Source organism: Lactuca virosa, chromosome 6 (genome assembly GCF_052849685.1).
Source record: "Lactuca virosa cultivar CGN04683 chromosome 6, Lactuca_virosa_CGN04683_v6, whole genome shotgun sequence".
Taxonomy (NCBI): Eukaryota; Viridiplantae; Streptophyta; class Magnoliopsida; order Asterales; family Asteraceae; genus Lactuca; species Lactuca virosa.
This window is the reverse complement of record NC_136431.1, coordinates 214854231-214875193: the sequence shown is the minus strand read 5'-3', so window position 1 is coordinate 214875193 and position 20963 is coordinate 214854231. Positions and strand designations below refer to the sequence as shown.

Sequence of the window (20963 nt, the reverse complement as noted above, 5' to 3'; positions counted from 1 at the left end):
GTAAAAAAATCAATAAATGAGCCACATACGTTGAAGTTAGACTTGCTCGTGCTTTTCTAAGATCCTGAAAGCAGTCTATTCTCACACACTTACACGCCTCTCAAAACTACTCGTGCAAAACGAAAAATGAAAAAATTTTCTACCAAAGCATAATTGTTGGTATAAGTTAGCCTTTGGAACCCACAACCGGTCTTACAGTCCTTAAATGCTCAATTTGAACTAAGCTCTAAATCTAAGGAAAGCAAAAATATAATAGAAAATTTCAGTGACTTGAACTTTCCAGTGCTCTAAAAAAGGTCTTTTCTACCCATTCCCTTCTAAGTACCCTGCTTGGGGACATAAGTTTCTAACTATACCTACGGGTCCTTGCGTGTTAACATTAGTCCCTTGAAAAATGCCTTAGAAGTCTCTCATGGTAAATAGGCCGTGAGATGTCCAAGTGATATGAAAAGTCAAGGACAAAAATATAAAGAAATAAGCCTAGCAAATAAATTAAAAAGAGTATTATGTATTGTACTAGTTATTATATGTAAAGAAAAAAAAGAGAAAAAAAATGTTATTAAGTTAATCTGTGACCTTTGGGACTCGAATAAGTAAACTCCGAGGGGTGTTCTACACCTAATTGCCTAAAGCTGAATTGTTTGGGACTATTGGGTTGAAAGTTCGCTACACGAGTTCCATAGAAAGTCATGAACTTAATAATAACAAAAAAATATAGATATGTATAGGTATCCAAATAAAGCTAATCTGTGGCCTTTGAGGTTCGGGCAAGTAAACCTGAGGGATCTCTTTAAATCTAGCATACTAAGGTCATCTGGTCTGGATGTGTTGGTTGGAAGTCCGTTATATGGATTTCAAAGAAAGCCATGAGCTTTATTTGTAGGAAAATATAATTAGATAGTTTGTATATATTAATGTTTATAGTTTCATTAAATAATATGTTTAGGAAAAATGCTTGGCTGCCAAAAGATTCCTTTCAAAATTGGACTTGAACGTATGACATTGGGACTGACTGTTAACTACATTGACTGGTGTAAGTGGTTTGAAATTTGTAACCAATTTGGGTAAATCCTAGGGAATCTTTAGAAAATAATTTTTAGAAAAAGATTGTTGTTGGTCAACAAAACAGTTGGATTCGGTCATTGTTACAATTTGCAAAAACAAAATTTCGTATGTTTCTATGGCATATCTTTTACACGAAAATAAGACCGTCTCTTGTTCCATTTGCTAACTCAATGTCGGTAACCTTGAAGAAGTGTTGTTAACTTTTGATTTTGTTGGGTTGTGTTAAGAAGTAATTAAGTTTTAATCTTGTAATGTTTAATTTTATGATAAGACTAAGTTGGTTCAATGCATGTGGTGTTTTTACATATTACTAACTGTTTGATATGGATGAGGTTGTGGATTTTGATCATGTTTTGTTTTCCATGCATAGTTTTGAAAAGTTTAATTATTAGTTTAATTTATTTCTTTTCTTCTTTCCGGTTCATTCCCGACTTGTTCTTTCTTGAGGACAAGAAATGTTTAAGCTTGGGGAGATTTGTTAGGTTCATTTTTACGTATCATTTTAGTATATTTTGTTAATTATTTGCACGATATATTGTGTATATTTAGTATGCATTTCATATGTTTCATTGTGTCGTTAGTTTGGGACAATTTTACTCGTTTAAGCTTAATTTGTGCAGATTTATGTAAGCGGGTAATGATATATTTTGAGCACCGATACAATTCACATGGAAGACATTGCAACCACATTTGAAGTCTCGTAACAACATCCACGATAAAGTAATAAAACGAAGTGATTTAAAGATTTTTTTTGGAAATTTGGCAGCAATGCACGGCTTTCGTAAAGTGATTGGATCGAGGGGTAAACGTAGTCCGATCGAGCTAAAATTTTACTGGTGTCTTCCTAACCCATAGATCAATAATCTGAACGGTGGAGATCGGATTTGGAGATCGTTTGATGCTCCTTACAGGCCTCGTGAACAGTAGCAGGAAATCTGTCCAAAAAAGAAATAAAAATGACAGCCCACTTTTTAGCCTATACATTACAGCCTATTTTTGGTCATTTTAAATCAGCCCAATAGTACTTCTTAGTCTAGTTTGGCAGCCCATATTAAATGAAGTACTAGCCCATGTTTGATGAGAAAAGGCTAATCACGAATAGGTTTTTGTTTTTTGGGGGGTGGTTATTATTATGAGGACACATATATTTTAGGGGGGAGAACTCACGGCAAGAAAAACAGACCAGAACGAGAAAGCGACTGGAGGATTTTCTTTAGGTTTCAAGCATCAAAACAAACTTAATTTCTTGTAGTAAGTTTTATTTTTCGTTGATTAAATTGTAGTTTCCGGGGTTTAGCCGTCTTAAACGGCTAAACCACCGGGTTTGATGTTTGAACTAGTTTGATTATTTAGACTTGTTTTAGATCGTTGTGTGAGATTGTTATTTAGATTTAATACGCTCCTATCCATATGATTTTTGATTTCATTAATTTCGTTGTTACAATTTTAGTTAGGCTTGAGCAACCCGGTTAGGGTTTTGATGATGAATTGCTAATGAATTAATTGAATCTGTAATTGTTCTTTTAATTGGTCTAAGTAGCAAATAATACACTTGTGTTATAAAATCATGTTGGTACAATGTAAATTCTCTGAACTTACGTGAGGGTTCATTGTGTTTGGTGTTTCGTTTGTGTTTTAATGCGGCTCTCACCTAATTACAAATTGCTCGTTTGATAATTTTGTAGTGAGTCAGTTCTAATTGAAGCACTCATTTTAGTTAGATAAGTTTGCAGCTTGGTTAAAGAGCTTGTTTTAATCGAGTGTCTGGCGAAACGGGTTGTCAGAGCTTGTTGACAGCCGCGGCCAAACTAGGAATTGTATAAAAATCATTGCACGTAACAATCCATGATCACACGTCTAAATCAGTCTTTTGGTGTTAATTCAATCATCAACTAGTTAGTACTTTTTAGTATATATTTATCATATTTTAGTTAACGCATCCGGTTTTGTAGTTTGAACTTCCTTTTTATGTAGTTGATCATATGATTTGATGTTGAATTTGTATTCTATCTAGTGAATTTGATTTCCTTTTAATCGAATGTTTGATTTTAATTGTAATTCTTGTTGGCCATTTGAATTAGAGTTTGATCATTCAAGTTATCTATTTTGCAAAATCCATAATTGTTTGTGAAATAGAGTAAGTAACAAGCACTAAATTGAATTCTTTTGAATAAATCTACTGTAAATCATATTCACACATTCTTACGCTCCCGAGCTTGTGAGGAGTATTGGATGTTGTTGGGAACATTCACACAAAACTTAATGCAACCTTTTGATTTCTATCTAAGAACTTGTTTAGATTAAATTAGAAGGGTTAGGTTTAATTCAAAGAGTTTGTTTTGGTTAAACAATTTGGTGAATGAGAAGTGTTAGAGCTTGTTAATGTTTCCAAGTACCAACTTAGATTATAATTCAACTTGACATCAATCATTATTAGCTTGCATCATTAGGAAAATAGAACTCGGAACCGGATCGTTTTTATTTTTGTTTCTAGTATTTATTTTACCATATTTCAATATAGTTTTATTCGTTTTCAAAATCCTCCTCCGTATTTACTTTTTATGCAATAGGAATAAAAACATGACTATTTTGGTGTGTTTATGGATTAAAACCGAGTCCTTGAGGATCGACCCTGTTTGCCACTATTACTATTATTTTTAAATCATATAAGTGCAAATAGGATTTATTTGTTTGATGGATTCGACACCCATCAGTCTTCAATGACATAAAGTTGCCCACTTTATCCAGCTTAGGCCCTTTCCATGCACTAAAACCTTGTAGGAACCTTAGTTATAGTATTTTAGCCTTGTGAGGCCTTGCATGCACGTAAAGTTTGCAACTTTACATGGTAACTACACTATAAGGGGTTGGATCTGTAGTTTGGAGCCTTGGATCCCACTGGAAAGGACTGAACACAAAAAGGGATGAAGGGACTCGACGAGTTGCTTAGCCAACTCAACGATTCGGGTAGGGTTTTCCCCATTTTCTGGATCCAGAGTGATTTCGGTGAGCTGATTAAGAGATTTCGGTTTAGAGTTTTCGGCCTTAGACATTAAGGAACTCGACGAGTTACTCAGGTGACTCAGCGAGTTGACTCGGGGTTTCGGTTGTATGGACTCTGAAGGGACTCGACGAGTTGTTGGATGCACTCGACGAGCTGGAGTCAACATGGACTGTTGACCTTGACTGCTGACCTCGACTATAACCAGGGCTGACTTTGAGGGTATTTATGGTATTTCGGGATTTTGCGAGTTATCACATGATGATTATTAGGTGGTTGAATTGGAGTTGTGCGTTGGGACTTATTTGATCTTATCTTGTCAGTTCAGCATTCTCGAGAGGTGAGTCTCCTCACCATACCAATGGGTCGAAGGCACCAAAGCCGGCCCATTTTGTGATATGTGGTACACTAGTTGATGTAGTGATACGTGGTATGGTAGTTAGTTATGCTAAGTGGTATGCTAGTTAATAGTTATATATGTGATACTTGCAGGGAAGACCATGGGGGAGCCCATGGCGCTTGGATGTAAGACCATGTTGGGGAGCCCATGGCTTTTCAAGTAAAGACCATGGGGGAGCCCATGGCACTTGGATGTAAGACCATGTTGGGGAGCCCATGGCTTTTCAAGTAAAGACTATGGGGGGAGCCCATGGCACCTGGATGTAAGACCATGTGGGGGAGCCCATTGCTTTCCAGCTAAAGACCATGGGGGAGCCCATGGCACTTAGGTGTAAGACCATGTGGGGGAGCCCATGGCATCCTGGAGTAAGACCTTGGGAGGAGCCCACGGCATCCTTATATGTATGTATGCATGGCTTGTATGGTTTATGTAGCTTTTATAGCTAATATGGATTATGTGATTATGTGGATTGTGTGGGGTATGCTCTGGGGAACTCACTAAGCGTTAGCTTATAGTTTGTTGATTTGTTTCAGATACTTCTGAGCCTAAGGCCAAGGGCAAGGCTTGATGGCGCGGCATGCACTCTCCGGCATTTGACTTGATGGGACACTCTGATGTTTTGAATAAAATGTTAATGTTATGAATTTTGAAAACAATGGTCAATGTTACTTCATATTTTATGGAAATGTTTGGTTAATTAAAAACGAAAAAAAAATATTTGAAAATTTGGGTCGTTACAATTTAAGTGCTTAAACCCTAACAATCAACACCATCATCGCCATTGTTACACAATGTCGACCTGCAACCATAGCTTATACTCTACCCCGCACACCACTAGCTACACCTCATCTCGCCATAAATCGCCACCTCTATCAAGAACGGGATAACATACGCACTTGAAAAATATTTTTCATGTGAAATATATATATATATATATATATATATATATATATATATATATATATATATATATAACCAAAAGATCAAATAAGAAGATAAATTTTGGTAGGAATGTATAAAAAAATTTATATATACATATTTTTTAGCAAACAAACAAAATGAATAATTAGATGATTCAAAAGTAAGATGATTCACAAGAACAAAAAATTATAAAAAAAACACCTTCATGATTTATTTTTAAGTAAAAAAAAAATTCACTTTTATGAAAACTTTAATGAATATTAATAAAACCATTGTAAAAATGAATCATCGAAATGTTTTTTTGTGAATTTTTTTTTTTGTGCTCATGTTACTTTTTATTCATTTGTATTGTTTGCCAAAAAATATGCCGTAAAAAAAATTATCTGCCTACCAAAATATTTTTTTACCGGATCTATAATAGCTTATGTGTGAAGGTTTTGCCACAACTATATAAGTTAATGTGTGTTTACAACAATTGTATAAATAAATGTATAAAATGAATATAGCACGTAATATTTACATGTGAACCAATGAATGTTTATTAAGAGTATGTAACATATATGCAACATGTTATTCATTTTGTATACATTTCAACTGTGTGATGAAATGTTTCGTAGACTTTTGTCTATATTTTTTACATGTTATTCACATGTCTTTATACTATTAATAAATATATATTGAATCATGTGTATTAAATGGTTTTTTTTGTATATATGTTTGTATAGTATATTCATAATGAATATTGCATTGTATATTTTGTTTATTAACTTGGAAAAAACAATTTCATTAGCTAGAATTTCGAGAACTACAATAACATTGAAACAACAATAACAACGGCGGCAATGCCATACAATAACTAAAAGTATTAAATTACAATAACATTCGACCTAAATTAAGCAATTACACAACAAGAAACACCACACTCAAATTTAATAAAAGTTGCATCATCACTAAACTAATCAAATAAACTCATCATCCTAAACTTATTTTTCCAATTGGTAGTGCATATGATTATTGCATTTCATGAACAAGATTTGTCTACCATTGATTTGGTTGTGATGGATCAATCCACTTCAAAAGATTCTAATCTATTTTTGAATCTTGAAATTAGGTCAATCGAAATTCTTTTACACATGCCCTCAACTCAACCACGACAATGATGGATTTGAGTTTTTATGTTGCCTTCACTCGAGATTTTGCAGCTTCCATAAGATGAAAATTGAAGCGATCAAGAAAACCCATAAGAAAAATCAAGGATGAAGACTAAAATGAAGAAGGGATACATTGAATTGGGATTAAATCAAAAAAATCATTGCCACCTGAAAGATCACCTAACACGACCATTATGCTTTGATACACATAAACTTCCTTGCCACCAAATTCACCAACCGATAATGGGTTATATCAGATGACAAATTTAACACCTGTTTCATCGATTATAACGGTATATGCTTTAAAACGCCTCAAGCACCTGTGCCATAAAGAAATATTCTAAATCTACTTTGCTCACTTTGTGACTTGATTTTTTTTTTTTAATGTGTTTATTTAGTTGTGATAAAACCATAAACGAAACAAAAGCAATCACTACTAAAACCCAGAAATACAAAGCAACAAACGACCAAAACATATTTTACTTATTTCCATCAAGTTAAATATCGTAATACATCAAGAAAGAAAAAAAAAACATAACAACCCTCCGCCTTCAGATTCTTGAAATAAATCATATTTGCACAGTAGCTTGACATTAAGTCATTAGCTACCTGTGCTTGCTGTAGTGTTCCCGCTCACGTTCCCTCTCCCGTTCCCTTCCCCGATCACGTTCCCGTTCCCTCACCGGAGACGACTCGTATCTCGCAGGTCTCCTCTTAAAATGTCTGTCATCATCACTAGACTCATAATCTATGGCGGTGGCGGTGGCGGTGGCGGTGGCGGTGGCGGTGGCGGTGGTGGCTGAGCTGCTACTCTTCCTTGACACTGCCGTGGATCCGCCAGGTGGCGCTTCCGTTGAACTTGACGTGACCTTCCGTTTCTTGGAACCTGCGGCGGCTGCTGCCGCAGCGGCCGCCGCCGCTTCTTCTTCCGGGAAGCTGATGCGAGAGAAGACACTTGGTTTATGTTTCCGATCACCGCTGCTGGCTGCCGCCACGGGTGCCGCTGGTGCAGCCGATTTGGAATCTGAGGTTGGTGGTGCTTGTGGTGGCTTTCTGGTGGCGGATGATGATTCGGATCGGCGGTGGCTCTTGTGCGGCTGTGACTGGTGGTCATGGTGGCGGTTGTGGTGGCTGTCGTCGCGGTCTTCATAATCATTGCGATCACGTGAAGATCTCCTCTTTGACGATGGATGTGGAGGTGCATCATGACCGTCATCACGGGAATGTCGGCGGTCCGGCGACGGCCTGTCGGATCTATGGCGGTGGTGACCATCACTGCTAGGCGGCGGAATTGGTCTCTGGAATCCAACAAGACACCTTAAAATATGTTTAAAATAATATTAAGATAAAAATAAAAATAAAAAGACCAAAACTTCATATACCGATTTCGACTTCATTGGAGGAGCATCCTCATGGCCATGGCCACGTGGCTCTCTGTTGAAATCCCTTTCTTTTTGTAATTCCCTGCTGCTGTAACAAGAAGTCAAAACTATTATTATTGTTATTATTATTATATAATACTCATAAAAAGATAATTAGTTAAATGGTGATTTGATAACTTGCCTTCCACTTGGGCCACGTTTCTCAAAATCACGTTTCCATTTTAATTCGGCTCTTCGGGCTTCAAATTCCTCTCGGCTCATAATGGGGGGCCCACCACCATTCATGCCCATCCCTAACTCTGCAAGATCCCTGTAAAAAGTAAAATCAAACAATTAATTTCTCTATTATTTATTTTCCCTTTAAAACAGGTAGTTATAAAATTACCTCTGAGGTGGAGGGATAAAAGGAGGAGGCATTATAAGGCCTGATGCACCAAAAGGGTCCTGGGGGAACATGCCGCCTCCAAAGGGGACATCCATCGGCCCAAATCCATAACCACCACCCATGTATGGCGGCATGCCGCCACCATATGGCCCCATAAATGCATCCATTCCAGGCTGCATCCCATTCCAGTAAGGGTTGTAAGGGGAAGGACCTGGCGGCATCATATAGTTTTCAGCTGCAAACTCCTGAGATGCCCTCCACTGCATTTCTGCTGCTGAAAATATAAAAAAATACAAAAAAAAAAATGTCAACAAAAGGAGCCCATTTGAACAAATGAAATGCTACAAAAGGTATAACAGTAATCAGAACTCTACCATTTGGCATGTTAACTTTCTTCTTTTTCTTCTTCTTTGCTGAAAACAAGAAAGGAAAATGTAAGCCAATATATATTAATACTGAAAATTATATAACAAAAAAAGGTAAACCTCCATATAGATTAAATGCAAGAAATAGCAATGTGCTACTTCCATTTTATTTGTTATTAGGACATCACAAAAGGTTATAATTGGGTAGATTTTTTATTTTTTAGAGCACATTACCTTAATAAGAAATAAAAACAAGGAAAGTACAATGTTGTAATAGAAGGAAATGAAAGTAGGATTATATATACACAAATAATGAAGTTGCTATCTATCTCTTGCATTTATCCCTAGAAAAGTATTAGGGTGTGTTCGGTTTCATGGATTCCAGTGGAATCAAAGGAATTGGAATCTCAAATTCCATTTTGAACCAAAATTCATGTTTAAGGGATTTCATCACTCCTAAGGGTGGGTTGTAAGAAACGAATTTCACTATTTTTTTTATTAAAAGACAAAATTGCCATCATACAAATTAAAACACAAACATGTTTGTTCATTGCCTCAATCATAGCGAAGGAATGAGATTGAACTCCATTCCATTTCCTACCAAACAAAGTAACATATGACATATTACAACTCTTGCATATTCCAATTCCTTTAACAGATTCCATTCCTTCCAAAAACAGATTCCATTTACCTGCCTCACCGGGAACTTGCTTCTGCTGCTGCTGGACTTCATCATCAACAGGTCTTGCACTTCCCTGTGAAGCCGGTTCCATCATACTCTTTGAATCATATGTAGCCTCAGATACATCAGGAGCTTTCATCACTTTTCCTTTCCCTGAGACTGGCGGCTCAGCTGCCGGAGTATGTTCTGCCGCCGCCACCTCCGCCTGCTGCATATTTGTTGCCTCCCCGTTCTGTGCTGGTGCTTGCTCCCCCTTGGAGGCGGCTGATCGTGAAGGTGATGGAATCTTCGGCTGTGGTGGTGGTGCACACCTAGCAGACTCCATATCTGAAAAACAAAATATAAAGATTAAAAAACTGAAACCTTTTTCAAGAAATAAAGTATGTTACAAAAATAGTCCCTGTTCTTTCTGCATGTTACCATGTTTAGTCCAAAACTGAAACTTTTTTCATTTTAGTCCAATTTTGGTCATTTCAAGATTTTAAGTTGGTTTTAACCATCATATTCGATAAAGAACCTTAGAATAAGGACCAAAATTGACAAAGGTTTCAACTTTGGACTAAACATGGTAAAACTCAGAAAGCACAGGGACCATTTTGTAAATTAATCACATACCTTGAACATGAAAAGCACTGCCACCATTTTCAGCACTGCTATTATTAGACTCCAATATTCGGTTTATTGTATCCCTTAATGTCTTATTAGGCAAAAGATCATCTGCAAGCACATTCGTTGCACCACAAACACACACTGCTTTGGAGATAATGTGATCTCTTATACCTGATAGTATAATCAAGATAAACAGGATCAAATATTTATAAAAAATCAAATCATTTTGCCATATCAGCAAAAAAAGAAACTTACATTTATCACAGAAACTGGTGAAACAGCACTTGCTGGTGAGAACAGCATCTTTCATCACATCTTTGCACAAAGGGCAATGAAGTTCTGGAGGAAGATCACCAACAGTTCTTGTAGAAGGCATCCCTTCAATCTCCTTCTCAAAAGCAGCCCTATTGTAACAAACATTATTAATATAACACAAATATATCTAGAGTTAATTTAAATAAAAAAATATATTAATTAATAACATACTCATTTGGCTTCAAAACTGCTACAGCACCACTAGGTAATGCATATGAGCCATCTGGAGTAGCCATTAACATGGATTTTGGAATACCAGTTGGAGGTTTCACTCTCTTTATATCAAAATTAGGATCACCATTTGTGGGACAATGCTGAATAAAATGACCTGGTAAAAAAGATTATAAATTTAACAGATTTCTTACTTGAAAAAAGAAAAAAAGATTCATGAATGATGAATCTACCTGGGGTTTTGCATCTGTGGCATACATAGCCTGGAGGCGGTGTTTTCCTCTCAAAGCCACCACCACCACCCCTACCTAAAATTTATTTAAAAGAAAAAAAAAACAAAACAAATCAGTTTTCAAAAGCAAAATTGTTATATGTTATATAAATAAACATGAACATATCAAGAACAGAGAGAAGCTAAAAGATAATTTTACCAAAACCACGTCCACCCATTCTACCACCCATTCCACGCCCAAAGCCTCTACCACCACCAAACCCATCAAAATTTTGCCTGAAAAGTCAATAAAGTCAACATCTTTTTCCAAAAACAAAATACTAAATCATTAAAAAATAGACTAAACTAAAACTCACTGCTGCCAATCCAAAGCTGGTGTATCAATTAAGGCCTGAATTTTGCTGTCTTCATCAGCTTTACTAGGAGCAGGAGCATCCTGAAGTGGGTTGCTAGAAACAACTGGAATAACTTCAGGAATTTCATACAAATCATTTCCAAATTCATCATATTCTGATCCATCAAGCTACAAAAATTAATGTGTTATGTTATCATCTATCATCATTCATCCATGAACAAGTTTTTAAAACATTATAAGTTATAACTACACAAGGCTTACATAGTTGGGAAAAGAAAGTCCAGCTCCTGAAAAGTTACTCTTTGCAGATTGCACAACTTCCAGCTCATTAACCATTTTTTGCCTGCAGTTCAAATCATAAAACAATTCAACTAAAACTTGATTTATGGCCATTAATGATTAAACATGTACAAAGCTTTTGCAGGGTTTATATAAATAAGGTATCTAAATCTTTAAGAAAACAAGTATGAGTGATTTAAAAAAAAATTTAAAGGTTTTGAAACTGTACTTAGGTTGTTCAGAAACTGGTGCTGCAACTATAGGCATGCGAGGTTGTCCAGGAATTCGACGAATTAAAACAGATGTATTTTTTGGAATCAACATGTCTTCATCAAGATATTCTGAAATTTCAAAACAGAAACACTTCTGTGAAATACTATAAATAGATCAATCCACATCAGTAGTACCCAAAAGGCCAACCCATATTTGCATACTATATAACATAAATAAATACATAATTAATAGCTAGTTCTAGTCATCTTCTAGTTGAGTTGATGTGAAATGTGAATCCTCTTCAAAGTTCAATCCAATCAACCTAATTATAGAAAAGCAAAACTTGACAACTCTTGAACAAATATTTGTTGCCATTTAAGTTACAAACATGAAAGTTGAAATTCAGTGTGATTTTAGAATAGAATATTAAGAGATTGAAATTATTCAAGAACACAGAGGCTGACTAGGTCTAGAACTTAAAACACACCTTCATTAGTCTGGGCGTTGGTGACCACAAGATCATAATCAGTACCCCTGCCCAATTGCTTGGATTCATATATTTTTTCTTTCAGAGAGGCAACCGTTATAAAATGGCCATCGATTGGAATCGAGTCATAATCTTTAGCACTTTTGAACTTGTAATATACTGCCATAATTTAATATAAATTCTTTTTCTTTTCCCTCAAAAAAAGATATATCAGGAACAAGCACAAAATGCAATACTAGTAGTATCAATAAAGGCGTTCATATAAAAGAAAATTATCAAACGCCTGAATTGAACACCGAAACAAAAAGATATAATAACAGTACAAAAATCCACAGCCAAGATTCTCTATTTTTTTTTCGTTTTCCACTCTTCAGTAACTCTGAAAAAAAGATCAAACCGACTAAGGAACGGCTTCAATCTGCAAAAGGCTTCAATCAAATCCTTGAAACATCTTCACGCGCTCAATCCTTCGATGTTTCGAACTATTTGCGTAGATTCTTCAGTTCGCCAGATTCTTACGATCAGATATAACTCCACAGGAACACTTGACTTTCGATAGTGATGAGAAAATCGAAGGATCTCGCGAGCTAAAGCCTCCAAAAGAACCGATTCTCTCCGATGATAACGAGTTACCGTAATCCTTCTATTCGCCGCCGACCTCTTCCGGTGCTTGATTCTTCCGAGACGCCGATAGATTCGCTTCCAATTTCTCAGATCTACTTTCAGATAAACTATTTGCCTTCCAGTAGTCGCGAATCTGGATATATATAGTCCACGAATTCTCCAACCACGAAGCGAATCTCGGTTTTCAGCGGTTAATTCTGTGAAACACCTGTGAGGAGTTCAACAATCGGAGATTCGTTGATGGTGTTCAAAGAATCCAGAAGATCGTGTGCAAAATTAGGGCAAAATCGCGATAACGATGTACCCCAATACGTGTGAAACTCGCCTCCTTTGAAGATAATGCGGGGTGTACTTTTATATTTATAGGGTAACTATTTACACTTTAACTCCTTTACTATTCGAGAATGACAATTTGAAGCCTAAGAAGTGTTTAGACTTTAGATGTGCATAGAACCATTTGACAAAATCCTAAATTAGGGCTTAAGATCAAATGAGATTTTTTTTTTTCTTTTCTTTTTTAAACAAGGAATCCTTTATGTCTATATATTGTAAGGGCAAAATAAGTGACAAAAAGATATACTATAATAAAGAAAAAGTGTATGGCATAAAAAATCGTGACCTTTAATAGATAAATATTATTCAATAACTAGATTGTTTTAACATTAATGTTAAACAAATATTATTTGTAGTATAATATTTTTTTTAATATATTTGCACTATTTGGTATTAATATATTAAGCTTTTAAAACTTTTTTTTATCCTCAATACAATCCTTTACCAAACTGATTAAATCAATGGTTTTTATGGCAAAATAATACTATTAGTTAGATGAACAACCAGCTATAAAAGATAATATTAAATAAATATCATATGATTGTACTATTCTTATTATGTTCATGATTAACATGGATTGTCCATAAAATTTATAATCACCATATATATGTTTTTTTGTAAAATTGATAATCATTAATATCGTAATGAAAATAATAGTCTAATGGTTAGATTTTTTTATTTTTTATTTTTTTATGTACCTTAGTGTTTTTGGTTGAATTTTTAAAAATATATAATGATTATTAGATAATATATTACATTTGTAGCCATTAAAAATTTATCAGCTCAAAACCCTCTTCTATTTAAGTTGTCTCTTTACCCTTGTTAATATAAAAAATTTAATTGGTGTAAACAAGGTATAGTATGGTTTTAATTTATGCATAAAAAATATTCACCATCTATATATGTGATATGTAAAGCGATGTTTTTGGAAGTTATGATATAAGAACTAATATCATCTGGACCACAAAGAATAGTTACAGTTTTGGGCTAAATGATATTAATTAATTGACTAGTGAATTTGAGAGGTGCTGTTGTTGACCAAGTTTTTGACTTGGGACCCAAGTAAAAGAAGCAAGGAGGAAAGTGTCCAAGGTCCAAGTCAAAAAGAAAGATGTACAACTACACGTCTTAAACCAAAGTCAAATAAAAGGACGATAATTTAACGCGATATCTTCATAAAAGTCCCAATATTTTGATCAAATTTTTAATAAACTCCTAAATTTTATTTTTTGAATAAAAAAGCCCTTACTTTTTCACCTTTTTAATAGAAAAGCCCAAGAAACCGGCTAATTTATTCACTTTAGCCCTTTTTAACCTGTTCAGCAGGTCATGAGACCAAATTGTTAATTTTTCGAAAATAATTAGACTTTTTTGCAGATTTCGTCAAAATTTTTATATAATGTATAAACATATTTTTTACATATCTATATCTATTTTTACGTATTTGTGTATTTTTTATGTTTTTATATGTATATATTTACGTACTTTTATGTATTTCAAATGTATAAACGTAATTTTTTTACTTAATTATATGTATTTTTAACCATTTTATATATTTTTTATGTATTTTTATGTGTTATTTTTTAATTATTATGTATGTATATGTATTTCTATGCATTTTTACGTATTTTTTTAAAGCTTTTTATATAGATGTTTATGTATTTTAAATGTAAAAACGTATTTTTTACGTATTTATATCTATTTTTAAGTATTTTACATATTTTTTATGTATTACGTATTGGGTTAATGTCATAAAAACCCTCATGTTTTCAGGGTTTTGTCGGTTTTGCCCAAAGTTCAATTTATGTCCGTTTTTACCCTAAAATTTTCGAAAAAATGTTCGATTTTACCCTTTTACCGGTGATAACAGGTTTTACAGGTTAACATTATATTAAATTCGTAAAAAACCCTTAAGTTTACCCTTTTTTTGCATTTTTACCCTTAAGTTTATAATTTTTTTACACTTTTGCCCTAAGTAATTTTTTTCATAATATACGTATTCATGCAGAAAAATCGTATTTATATATGAAAAAATGTTTAATTAAATATTGTATTTATATTTTTTTAATGTTATATATATATATATATATATATATATATATATATATACATATATATATATATATATATATATATATATATTTGTTTGTTTGTGTGTGTTTTTGCAAGGTTATACCCTTTAAAAATTTAAATAATATTTTTAGAATTATGAATACGTGTTTTATAGATATAGTTTTTAGAAGTATAAATACATATTTTTACATTTTTATATATTAATATGTATCTATACTTCTAAAAATATATTTATACTTTAAAAAAAAAACATATATCAAAATACATATTTACACTTCTAAAAATATATGTATATACTTATATAAACATGTTTATGATTGAACAAGTTTTTTTATTGATATTAATATTTTTAAATACATAAAAATACGTATTTGTAGTTCTAAAAACATATTAATTTGTGTTTTTTTACATCTTAAATGGTTTATCCAAGAAAAAAACTCACACACACACACACACATATATATATATATATATATATATATATATATATATATATATATATATATATATATATATATATATAAAGACATAACATTAAAAAAATGTAAACACAATATTTAATTAAAACATTTTCGTATATAAATATGATTTTTCTGCATGAATACGTATAATATGAAAAAAAAAATACATAGGGTAAAAGTGTAAAAAAAATTATAAACTTAAGGGTAAAAACGTAAAAAAAACTGTAAACTTAAGGGTTTTTTGCGAAGTTAATATAATGGTAACCTGTTATCACCGGTAAAAGGGTAAAACCGAACATTTTTTGGAAAATGTTAGGGTAAAAACGGACATAAAATTCAACTTTGGACAAAACCGACAAAACCCTAAAAACTTGAGGGTTTTTATGACATTAGCCCTTACGTATTTATGTATTTTTTAAGTGTTTTATATAGATGTTTTTGTATATTTATGTATTTTAAATGTATAGATGTATTGTTTTACGTTTTTATATGTATTCTTTAAGTATTTTATATATTTTTTTGTATGTTTTTATGTGTTTTTTATGTATTATGTATTTATATGTATTTTTGTATATTTATGTATTTTTTTAGTTTTTTTATATAGATGTTTATGTATTTCTATGTATATTAAATGTTTAATTGTATAATTTTTACGTTTTTATATATTTTTTACGTGAAAATAATACAATTAAACATTTAATATACATAAAAATACATAAACATCTATATAAGAAAATTAAAAAAATACAAAAATACGCAAAAATATATATAAATACATAATACATTAAAAAACAATAAAAACACACAAAAAGAATGTAAAATACTTAAAAAAATACATATAAATACGTAAAAAAAATACGTTTATACATTTAGAATACATAAATATATAAAACATCTATATAAAAAACTTTAAAAAATACATAAATTCGTAATACATAAAAAATATGTAAAATACTTAAAAATAGATATAAATACGTAAAAAATACGTTTATACACTTAAAATACATAAAAATCTATATAAAAAGCTTAAAAATAACATAAATACGTAAAAATATATAAAAATACATATAAATACATAATACATAAAAAATAACAATAAAAATACATAAAAAAATATGTAAAATGGTTAAAAATACATATAAATAAGTAAAAATATACGTTTATACATTTAAAATACATAAAAATACGTAAATATATGCATATAAAAACATAAAAAAATACGTAAAAAATAGATATAGATATGTAAAATATATGTTTATAGATTACATAAAAATTTTGACGAAATCTGCAAAAAAATCCCATTATTTTCGAAAAATTAACAATCTGGTCCCATGACCTGCTGAACAGGTCAAAAAGGGCTAAAGTGAATAAATTAGCCGGTTTCTTGGGCTTTTCTATTCAAAATGTGAAAAAGTCAGGACTTTTTTATTCAAAAAATAAAATTTATGACTTTATTAAAAATTTGTCCAAAATATTGGGACTTTTCTGAAGATATCCCTAATTTAATTAATTTTGGTTTCTTTTTTGAATTAAATAATATAGTTGTTCTTTATGTAATTTAGGAGCTTAGAAATCACATATATGCATACGGTGGTTATAAAGCACAAAAAAAGGGTTTTATTGTTTTTTTCAATAAGGGACATAGGATTATATCAAAGTGATCGGCCTTACATTTGATATCAAAGTTAAAATGTTAGATCTTTTTCCAAAAGACTAAGGGCGTGTTATGCACGGAACGTTTGGGAGCGTTTGAGAATTTCTAGCTTCTAGCGTTTGACAAAACGTTCCGTTTTGAACAGAAAGTTTTGTTTGGCACTACAAGCTTCTAGCGTTTAGTTTAAACAAAACGCTTCAAATCCAAATGTTAATTCACGTAGCGTTTAACAAAACGCTACAAGCTACAAACTACCCACTACCAGCTAATTTTGTCGAACACGCCTTAAGGGTTGTTTGATATGCCTTGTATCAGGTTCGATAAAATACTAAGGTGATGTTTGTTTTGGAAGTGATAAAATGTTTTTAGTCTTTTTTCATGTATGCGGAAGAATATGTAGACCAAAAGTCTTTTTTATGCTTTCATACAAAATGTCTTCATACGAAAGATTGTTTGTTTTTTAATTTGATTGAACTAAATAAGAAAAAGAGAAAACACAATATTCATAATTGTTAATCCTATGTTCATAATTACATTAAACACATAAGTATAACACTGTATAGCAATATGATTTTAGGGGAAAACTGTGATTGAAAGAGAAAGTGAAAACAATATGTAAAACTTGTTAATACCCATATTCATAACTTAAAATTAAGAACAAGGACAACAATCAAGGTTGATCGACAAAGCAGAAAAAAATGGGAAATGATTTGGAAAATACAATGATTGAAAGAGAAAGGGGAAAAACATACCGAAACAAAGCGGAGTGTAGCGACAGAGGCGGCTACGTGGAGCGACGGAAGCGGCAACGGAGCGAAGGCCGGCAAGGAACGTCGGCGGCGGCAGCGAGCGAGAGAAATAAGGATGCAGTCGTCGATGAAAGGGAAAGAGAATGTTGGCGTCTGTGAAAAAACGTAGATTAGAAAATGTCTAGCCGTCGAAAGAGTTATTTTTAAGTCTTTTGGGGAAGGTGGTTAAAAAGTCTTTCTAGGATACTTTTTCCTCCAAAAAAACAAACAAGCTTTTTGGAAAATGTCTAATGGCCGGAAGTGATAAGTGCCAAAAAAGTACTTTTATCAAAAAACAAACAACTCCTTGGAATGTTTCATATTACAATTAGATGTCTTTAATTCAGTCATATAGCTTATCGATAGATCTCTTAGTAGGTTTGACTCAATCATTGATGTGTTGTGAACAAACCTATGGCAGAAACCAAAAACTTGATGTGTGCAAATCTCGTTTTAAAATTATAAAATCAAATTTACTTCTACCGAGGACATGCACAACTAGGCGGTGGATCTAATCGGTAACGGTATAGATTTGGTAAGTGCGTGTGTCGAACTCAAGGGGAATGATCGAATACATATAATTCAGTTCAGAACAATCTAATTACTAGTTAAATTAAAGACAACAAAACAAAGGGGGAATTACATGACAACTAAATTAAACTACCAACAAACCAAAACAAAACAAAGATGAAAAATTGAATGGGAAACGGATAACTAAATGTGTTGGTGATTTGTTATCATCAATGTTATTTAAGTGTAATGGGATTACTTTGTTGACCAAAAGTGATCTTGATAAATATTAAACAAGTAAGGAAAGTGTGGAGTACACACTTGTTTAAGTTTGATCAAGTTTCAAAGTACACTGTCATTTAGGGGCGAAGCCCCTGAACTAACGAGGGTCCGGGGGCAGCGCCCCTGGAGCGGGGTCTAAGGGGCGGCAGCCCCTGCTGGGGTCCAAGGGGCAGATCCCCTGGCTGGGGTCGATTAAAGATGCATCAGAAAATTGGTTTTTCAGAGAATTGACCATTGGTTTGACCCTTATCCAAATATTCGTTTTTATGTCAGTTTTTATGGTTTTATGACAGTTTTCAAACAGAGATCTTAAAGTTGGTTTTGGTTTGATTTCTGGTACATACGAAAATATCATCAAACACTCTTTGTTCTTGTCTCTCTGAGTCTTATCCAGTTGAGGATTTGGGAGTACCACCCAAATACTTCGATTTGAAAGTGATAATCACGATTCTCAGGTTTCCAAGTGCTATTACACCCATATCTTCTAACAAAATGTACTTATACTTAGACTCGGTTACCCCTTTTAACTATGAATGATTACTAAAGTGCAATGGGTTTTAATTCATTATTTACCGATTCCTAAGTTGATTTGTCCCCTTAGTCGCGTCTGACACTTTTCAACATCTTTTCGCAACTTCCGTATCCCAGCTCTGGAAATGTTTCCAGCCAAATTGCTTCTTTTCAATTTTAAGCACCTTTTCTCCTCAATAACATCAAAATAATAAGATAATTCATGAAATATATATATATATATATATATATAAATTAAGTGTTATCAATCAACAACTATCCCTAAACAAACATTTTTATTTTTAAAATAGTAGATAGATATCAAATCATCTGAACAATATATCTTTTTTTAAATAAATTAAGCTCAAATATGTCATGTTGTGATTAAGGTATTAATTACAAACTATAGTATGAAACTATGAATGATTATGGTTCATATTTTTTCAAATTATTTTTGTTAAGTGATCTTTGAGGTTTATGACTTTAAGTTGTTAATAAAAAGAAGAGAATTGATTCTTCCACTTAAAAAATGATTTATCCACATAAGATACAATATTGTTATGGGTGCAACATGATTGATGTATGAAACGTTAAGTAATGTCCACAAATGACTCAACTCGTATTCATAACAGTGAACCGATCCACTATAACTCCAAATGACTTAACTCATATTCTAACTTTTCTATACCAAACTCTCAAGTAATCCATAATTGATGACACATTCAACATCAACCAATGGGTATGAGATCTTACCGACCAATAAAATTGGCCATCAACCAATGGGTGTGGGATATCATTATCAACGAAGCACCGTACACACAATCATGTTGAAATAACAATATATCAAGTTAGTAAAACAAACACTATAGGATGCATTTAGGACTTGTTCATCGCATTTTGGATAGGGTTTCCATTTTGAACATGTGTTCCGAACATGTTCTTCGAATTTCAACCTTAGATCCTTATTTCAGACAAGCATTTCTATTATACTACTAGGAATGAGCATCAGTCCGGATTCGGACCAAGAACCGAAAAACCAATGGCCGATTTTTCCCGAAATGGAGAGCCAGAAACCGGATCGAATACCTCCGGTTCCAATTGGTTTCGGTTTTTTCCGGTCTGGTTTGGTTCTATTGGGTTAAATGTTCATCCCTACACACTACTACTTGCTAGCTTTGATAATAATTACCGAGAAATGCATAGTGAGTATGTATTTGAAACAAAAAACATATCCATTTTTGACAACGTTCTCGAACTTTGGATAAGGGTATTTGATTCAATTCATACCAACAGTTTTCATTTTTATAAGATATAACGTAACACATGTACACAAGTTATAAAGAACATACCTGATAAACCTAAATCTCTTTTGCATCCAAATCCATGATAATTCGATTTGAGAAAGTCTAAATTGTTATTCTGGGATGGTGGAATGGGGTGGGTATCACATTTCAAATTTTCTTTAAATAAGTGATCACTTGGATGGACGGGTACCCATGAGATCCCAAATCCGAAACAATTCATTTTGGGTTTGAATGACCATCAGATCATTTGTGTAAACTTATAAAGGATTATTTAGTTAATCCTGAATAACAAGTGGTAAAATTCATATATATCACTTCTATCGCACCTCAACCACTAAGCTTTAGTGACTTCAGGGGCTATATGATTCTAATTACTAAACACACATCCAAACACAATAAAGCCAAAAAAAG

General features: G+C 32.9%; 1 protein-coding gene across 3 annotated transcripts; it reads right to left on the bottom strand.

Annotated features, from left to right (window-relative positions):
* Nucleotides 1-6988: 6988 nt before the first annotated feature.
* On the bottom strand, nt 6989-12963 carry LOC145122590 (DWNN domain, a CCHC-type zinc finger). 3 transcript variants are annotated; one of them, XM_079058166.1, is made up of 15 exons: nt 12014-12963; nt 11543-11654; nt 11296-11377; nt 11036-11202; nt 10879-10955; nt 10681-10755; nt 10448-10604; nt 10217-10365; nt 9968-10132; nt 9362-9679; nt 8680-8718; nt 8306-8579; nt 8102-8230; nt 7921-8008; nt 6989-7836 (listed from the first exon to the last, which is right to left on the bottom strand). In XM_079058166.1, the coding sequence occupies exons 1-15, from the start codon at nt 12177-12179 to the stop codon at nt 7144-7146; spliced, it is 2691 nt and encodes an 896-aa protein (XP_078914292.1). In that variant the 5' UTR covers nt 12180-12963; the 3' UTR covers nt 6989-7143. The 3 variants fall into 3 exon arrangements, with proteins under 3 accessions (XP_078914292.1, XP_078914293.1, XP_078914294.1); XM_079058167.1 differs by having other exon boundaries at nt 7921-8005; XM_079058168.1 differs by having other exon boundaries at nt 8306-8576.
* Between the last annotated feature and the right edge of the window lie 8000 nt (nt 12964-20963).